The sequence below is a fragment of the Emys orbicularis genome, chromosome 19 (genome assembly GCF_028017835.1).
Source record: "Emys orbicularis isolate rEmyOrb1 chromosome 19, rEmyOrb1.hap1, whole genome shotgun sequence".
NCBI lineage: Eukaryota > Metazoa > Chordata > Testudines > Emydidae > Emys > Emys orbicularis.
The window spans coordinates 20039393-20046859 of record NC_088701.1 but is presented as its reverse complement, the minus strand read 5'-3'; the positions used below and the strand labels follow the sequence as shown (position 1 = coordinate 20046859).

The 7467-nt window shown below is 46.1% G+C and overlaps 1 protein-coding gene across 1 annotated transcript; it reads right to left on the bottom strand.

Annotated features, from left to right (window-relative positions):
• Positions 1-451: 451 nt before the first annotated feature.
• Positions 452-7154, bottom strand: LOC135891791 (keratin, type II cytoskeletal 5-like). The gene is made up of 9 exons (XM_065419453.1): positions 6549-7154; positions 5451-5665; positions 4621-4681; positions 3731-3826; positions 2410-2574; positions 1870-1995; positions 1165-1385; positions 932-960; positions 452-828 (listed from the first exon to the last, which is right to left on the bottom strand). Exons 1-9 carry the CDS (start codon positions 7152-7154, stop codon positions 452-454), a joined length of 1896 nt encoding a protein of 631 aa, XP_065275525.1.
• Positions 7155-7467: the final 313 nt, after the last annotated feature.

Below are 7467 nucleotides of genomic sequence, written 5' to 3'. Positions count from 1 at the left end.
AGAAAACATAGCCATTTCGGAAGAAGCACTAGGAAAAGAGAAGGAAAGTTGAGTTTTATACACATTACCCCTTGACAGCCACAACAGCCAAAAATCTACAGCACACCCAGAGGGGCAGAGCTCTCCCTCCTCTAAATCAGCTCGCTGCTTATTGATATCCTCAAGTGATGCATTACTTTACAGGGTCTTATAACATTTAATCGGTGGGTGCATTTCAATTGATACGGATGTTTGGCTTAAACCCGGCAGGCGTTGCTGCCAGGATGGTGCGTCGCTCCCGCCCTCCCTTCGGGGAAGATGCGGTCGAGATCAGGTGGTGTTTCGAGGGTGTGGGCTGTAAGGGATACAGTTCGTTTCTTTTCTGGATACCAGAGTTGGGTTAGGTGGGCTGTGCTGCTGCCAATTGAAGATAAAAAGATGCTTCTTTCTTTCTGGGGCCTGGCTCCAGTGCTCAGTACCCTCCTGAACCGGATTTGGTGGAGAAAGACGTGGTGCATCGCCGTACGACCGAGGAACCGCCGCTGGAGCAGATGCCGCTGCCGCCACCTCCATAGCCTCTTCCACTTCCAGAAGAGAAGCCACCACCTCCAACGGTTCTGCCGCCGTATCCACCACCACAGACGACGACTCCGCTTCCGCCACTGAATCCTCCGCCTCCACCGAATCCACCGCCACAGATCCCTCCTCCGCTTCCGCCGCCGAATCCTCCACTTCCACCGCCGAATCCTATGCTTCCACCGCCGAATCCACCACCACAGATGCCACCTCCGCTTCCGCCGCCAAATCCACCCCCGATGACTCCTCCACTTCCACCTCCACCAATGACAGCTGCAAGAAAAGCACAGGGTCACCCCGTCAGCGTAAGGGCAGCCCACAAACCCCAGGGAAATACAAACAACATATATCAACGTGAAGACCACAAGCTACTTACAGACATTCACATGGCCACCTCCGGCTATCCTGTGTAGGGAAAGGGACATAGGTCATTCATCCAGGAAAGCAGGTCATGTTTCCACAGAGCCCTGCTCATTTGAGAACTTCCCATCCTTAGTGCAAAGGATGTTGCTAAGTATTTCTTTATTTCCCACTTATAATAGCTCCTACCAGCAAATCTGGGAACTTGAAACCATTTGAAACACAAATCCCAACAGGCAATGCACCTACCTGGACTCCTCTCCTTCCAGCAGTTTCCTGTACATGGCGATCTCAATATCCAGGGCAAGTTTGACATTCAGCAGATCCTGGTACTCTTTCAATAAGTTAGCCAGATCCCCCTTGTCTTTCTGCAGGGCATGTTCAAGCTCATCCAGTTTTGTCCTAGCATCCTTGAGGGCCAACTCACCCTTCTCCTCTGCCTCGGCGATGGCAGACTGCAGATTTGCGATCTGCAAAAGAGGAAAGGCAATGTCTAAATTCCACTCTAGACCTACTTCATCATCGGATTCACCAAAGCTACGTGTGGCTGGAAAACGGCCTGGGGCATTGACGAAAATTTCACTTTTTCATTCCCCCCCCACCCCCCCGCAAAAAAAAATGGCTGTCTCCACGTTGTGTATGCATTAGCAGCCTAGTGTGACTCAACAGCCCCCAGGAGAGCTTGGCTCTCCATTCCCGACACTACCCCATATTACAAAGTGCTGAGAGATGGAGCCCGCCAAGGAGGCAGATGCGTTCCAAGCAAGTGCTGACTCTCAAAGATCTGCAAGTTTCACCGACTTCAACCAGCATTGGTGTTTTTAATCAGCAGATGCCACGCCTGCAGGCTGCAAAAGGGCTTCCAGAACTCTACTGCTGCTCCTGGAATTCCAAGGGAATATTATCCCTGATCCAGCCCCGCACTGATACATATAAAAAGTTCCCGAGCCATACCTGCTTCTTCACACTTTCAATTTCAGCCCGCATTCTCTGGATACTCCTCGTTAGCTCTTGGATCTCTGTCTTGGTGTTGCGCAAGTTGTCCCCGTGTCTTCCAGCTGTGCTCTGCAGCTCTTCATACTGATGGGCAGAAATAAAACAACCACTGAACCACATATCGCTGATACCTACAGAACACTTGGTAATTGTTAGGCAGCTGCTGTGCTGTGTCTGCTGCCCATCATACTGGCCTATAGTATCTCCTTTAGGCGCCTACATAGATGCAGAGATCTTTGGGAAATACAATATGGTTCTCTGCAGTGTGAAGCCCCCATGACCCCATTCCACATCTTTGGTTCTATTCAGAATTCGCGCACAAACATGAACCATGGATCTTCTTGGATTGTGTGTAAGAAGGGAGCTCCTGCCTGGAAGTCTATAGGTGTAAATATTTGCTTACTATGTGTAGTTCTTCCATTGTAACTGAGCTGTATTTATGAATCAGCTGTGAGCGATATTTACCATCCACGTATCTTTAGCCGCTTGATTACTTACCCTGGACTGGTACCAAGCCTCTGCCTCAGCTCTACTTCTCTGAGCGATGATCTCATATTGATTTCGGACTTCCTGAATGATGCCATCCAGATCTAGATGTCTGTTGTTATCCATGGATACAACCACTGACAAGTCACGACTTATCGTCTGCAACTGAGATAATTCCTGCAAAACACCAAAACATTAGTCATCTCTCTCCTGTGTCTTTCCTTCATGTTATTTCCCATCTCTGCCCCTTTTCCTATTCTCCAGTCTAAAGACTACCTATAGAGATCTGTTTACTTCCATTTAGAACAGACATAGAATAAACACAGCTGAGGAGGAGAAGATCTTTCAGAAATGAGGGTGGTACAAAGAGGTCCTTGGCTTGTTTCTAAAGTCACAGCAATTATGAGAGCTGATCAAAATTCTTAAAGGAAAATAAACAGCCTTGTCTCAAAAAGAAAACTTTTTGTGGCCAAGTTTCATTCTTCAGTTGAAACTGGAAAATGAAAACATTTGCCTTTTCCCCCCCATTATACAAAAACAGAAAGGAAGGGGTGGGGAGAATGTGGCGTATTCTACAAAAATAGATGTAAATATGAGAAATCAGCCCTTTTTCAAGAACTCCCAAACAGAAGCATTTTGGAAATTTGTTAACAAACATTTCCCCGTTTCCCCACCAGCCCTGGTAATTAGACAGCATGTCAGCATTTCTGAACTACAGGAGTACTGGGCTACTTATTTCAGGAAGTTGAAGCCAAAGGGTGAAAACTTGGCATAATTAAACTCAATGGCAAAAGTCCCATTGATTCATTAGGGCCGCGGTTTAACCCAATGTCTGTGAAGTGCTATACAATAAGTGCCAAGAATTCTTGAGGCCCTTCAGTGACAAAGCAGAGACTAGAACTGGTCCCCAGCCTTGAGTTCAGTCCATTTGTCTGCGGCTACAATGATCAAACATGTTTGCTTAAAGTTAGGCCTCTAGATCCATATTTACGCTCCGAATAAATGGGCTGATTTTCAAAAACAAGGAGCCCCTATTGACTTCAGCAGAAGCTGTGGGTGCTGAGCAGCTCTGAAAATCTGGCATCCTAAAGGTGATTTCAGGTGCCTGGCATTTGGTTCCAGGTTAGAAATGAGTCAGTCTCTATCTGTATGGAGTCAGACTTTCTGGCACAAATGTTTGCAGAAGGAAAAAAAAATCATTGTCAGTTTCCAACAGCTCTAGCCATCACCCAAGAGAAACCCAACCCTGGTAGCTAATCAAAGTCAAGCCTCTTTGGAAGGGATCTACATCACCCAATTACCAGCTGCTCAAGGGAAACGGAAGACTCCTTACCTCCTCAAATACAAATCTCAAGAAGTTGATTTCATCAGTCAGACCTTGCACCCTTGTTTCCAATTCTACTTTAACCATGTAGGCATTATCCACATCCTGAAGGAAAGATCAGAGATACCGTGAATTGTTTAATCTCCCATTGGGTATGGTTGAGCATGGCAGAAATAGCATTCTGTGTTCCCTGTCAAGAAACAGCTGTTCTGCTGTTGGGGCTTCCAATGTAGCGCTCAGAAAGGTGTGGGGAAAACAGGACCTTCAGGATTAGTTATTTTATTACCCCTTACAATAAGACCAAGGTGATGTAGCATCTTTGGAAGATTTTGTGGACATTAAGTGGAGAAGCTGAAAACCTGACTTGTAAGGCACAAAAATGTGTTAATTTTTGTCAGGCACTCAGATAGCACTGTGATGGGCACCATAGAAATACCTGCATAGGCAACAAGGAGTCTGGTGGCACCTTAAAGACTAACAGATTTATTTGGGCATAAGCTTTCGTGGGTAAAAACCTCACTTCTTCGGATGCATCCGAGGTTTTTACCCACGAAAGCTTATGCCCAAATAAATCTGTTAGTCTTTAAGGTGCCACCAGACTCCTTGTTGTTTTTGTAGATACAGACTAACACGGCTACCCCCTGATACTTGACCTGCATAGGCAGACATGTATTTTTCTGGGCATCTGACAAATTCAGTTACCCAATCACAAGTGGATATTGGGTTGTAACACACAGGTGGTAGCAACTCGGGTATTTTGGTGCAGGACTGTGTCTAACTGGCATTTTTTTTGCTTCTAATTATGATTGTCATTGGTTATATTTTCATTGAAGACAGAATCCCGCTGACCCCCTGTTTAAAGCCTCCCACCGCCTTCTTTAGTTAGCATCACTGCTCACCTTCTTGAGCACCACAAACTCATTCTCAGCAGCTGTGCGCTTGTTGATTTCGTCTTCGTACCTGTTTCAAGTAAAGAGACAAGCTGGGTTTATTTGAGTTTTGCTGCTTCAGTTACCAGTAAAGAAAGGCTAGACTCAACTAAGGTTCAAATCAAGTCTAATATCAAATAATCTAGATATTTAAATCAGAGAACCTGTCTAACTCTCTGTTCTCATCTCCTTCTCTTCCCCATTTTACTACACCAAAGATGTGCATCCAAATGACCCTTCATGTTGTATTACCACTAACTCCTTCTTGCTAGCATCCAGATGGGATCCAATTCATCACTCCTACATCCTTTCCACCTTCAGATCCCTCCTCAAAACACACTTCTTCCTCGAGGTCCACAGCCCATCAGCCACCCTCTTAAGAAAAGAACTGCTGTAACACAACTGATTTACAGCAGGATAAGAAAGAACATTAGAACTCAGGGCTTATTATATACCTATAAACAGAATGGGGTGGGTTTTTTTCTTAAGTAGTGAATAAAAATGTTTCTCTGTTCTTGGGCTTTAGCCTTCTTGTGATTTTCAAACCACAGATGGGAATTAGTGGTCCAATTCCCATTGACTACCCAGGGTCAGGTGCCTCTCTGCCATTTGTGCGTTTGAAATTAGGCCATGTTGGGATTTTCAGCCATAACTGGTGTCAAAGAGTTTATGCATGGTGAAAACTAGCCCCTGCCCTTTACCACTGAAGGCACAGTAAATTGATTGATCGAGTTTGCTACAGCTGTAATATGTTTTAATTTAATTTAATATTTTGCTTCTTACTCTTTTAATGCACTTACTTGCGCTTGTACTCCTCGACATACTGCTGCATGTTCTCCAGTTCTGACTGCAATTGTCCCTTCTGATTTTGGAGTCCATCTAGTCTCCTCCTCAAGGTTTGGATAAAATTCTCAAACAAGGGCGATAAGTCCTTCCTAATAATTGTTCCGCCTTGCTGTTGTAAGAGTTCCCACTTGGTGACCAGAACTTTATTTTGTTGTTCCAAGAACCGGACCTGAAACCCAAAAAGCAGATGGATTAAGTATTCCCTATAATACTTGGAAGAGCGGCACTACTCAAAGATCCTGCTGCATTGTGCAAACAGGAGAGTTCTTTCTCAGTTGAATGGTAATATCGAAGGTGGTCAAAGTCATCAAAGTTTGAAAGGTTGATGAAATTTCAAGATATGGATGGCATTTGGGGATTTGAAACCAAATAGCAGAACATTTCAGTTGCATTTTCACCCTGTTTTGCAAAATCTTTGAGCACATTGAAATGTTTCAACTTTTTGAAAATTTTAGGAGAACCGATTTTTGCAAAAACCTTTCTGACCCTTTCCGCTCACTGCCCTCCAACCAGCACTTTGCAATATAACTTAGGACTATTCCGTCAAAACTCAGAATGGCAACCAAACAGAATCTGAAATAGTGAGCTCCATCACTGAAAACATTCTGGGACAGATCTTGAGCTAGTGTAAACTGTCCTAGTTGCATTGAAGCTGAGGATCTGCCAAATTAGAAATCCTAGTTTTCCACTGTAAAGGGGTCATTTAATAATCAAATTAGGTAGCATTTGACAGGAGGCCATGTGGAAAGAGAAATTCACAGTAGTAAGACCAGCTAGCGAATGCTAAAGATGTTGTGATGACTTGAACGTGACTTTCTGGAGCATCCTACAGCTCAAAGCCAAAGAGTAGCTTGGGGTAGCTGAATCCATGGCAAGGCCCATGCAGGAGAAGCTTTTGATCTCTCTCTGTCTCTGGATGAGAAATTCTAGCCTATTTCTGATCACTGCTCGATTTTCCTTTCTTACCAAAACTGAGATGGAAATACAGAAACCACCCTTTCTGCAGTACACAAAGCCATTCAAAGTGCCCCCCTACTGCCCTGACTTCTCACCTTGTCGATGAATACTGCAAACTGGTTGTTGAGGACCTTGATCTGCTCCTTCTCTTGAGTTTTCACTTGCTGGATATGGGGGTCAATCTCCACATTGACCGGCTGCAGGAGGCTTGGGTCAACGTGAACGGGCTGGATGCCTCCAGGCTGCCCAGGTCTGCCAGGTCCAAAGCCAGGTCCAAAGCCAGGTCCAAAGCCAGGTCCACCAAAGCCCACTCCTCCTCCAAAGCCGCCCGCTCCTCCTCCAAAGCCGCCCGCTCCTCCTCCAAAGCCGCCCGCTCCTCCTCCAAAGCCACACGGTCCTCCTCCAAAGCCGCCCGCTCCACCTCCATAGCCGCCCGCTCCACCTCCATAGCCACCACCAAAGCCACCACCTCTGCACCCAAATCCTCCACCGTAAGAAATCCTTGGACCTCCGCCTAGACCATGCAAACTCCTGCTGCCAAACCCTGCACAGCGTCCGCCACCTCCATAGCCCCTGGAGGAATAGGAGCTGTAGCTACTCCTGACTCTGCCCCCCCCTCCTCCACCAGCACCAATGGCAGAGCATGAGCTGTAGCTCCTTCTGCTGCCTCCAGTAGACGGCGTGCACGGCTGGAGATACATGGCTGCTCCTTCTAAACAGAGTGGAAGACGAAGAGGAGAAGAATCACCGTTTCTGTGGTGCAAGGAGATGGGTGCAGAGTGAAGGGAAGTGAGTCCCTCTGAATCCAGTGCTCAGGATGCTCCCTTTTAGCTGCTTCGGGAGATGGGCTGGGCTTGCATGGGTGTGACAGAGGATATGATCTTATTGTGTTCTTGAGCTTGGTGTGGTTGACAGATTTTGATCTTCAATTGGCCAATGACCCTGCCCAGTCACACGCCCCTGCAATGCAGAAGGGAAAAAAACAAAACAAGAACAATGTCACATACGCCTCCT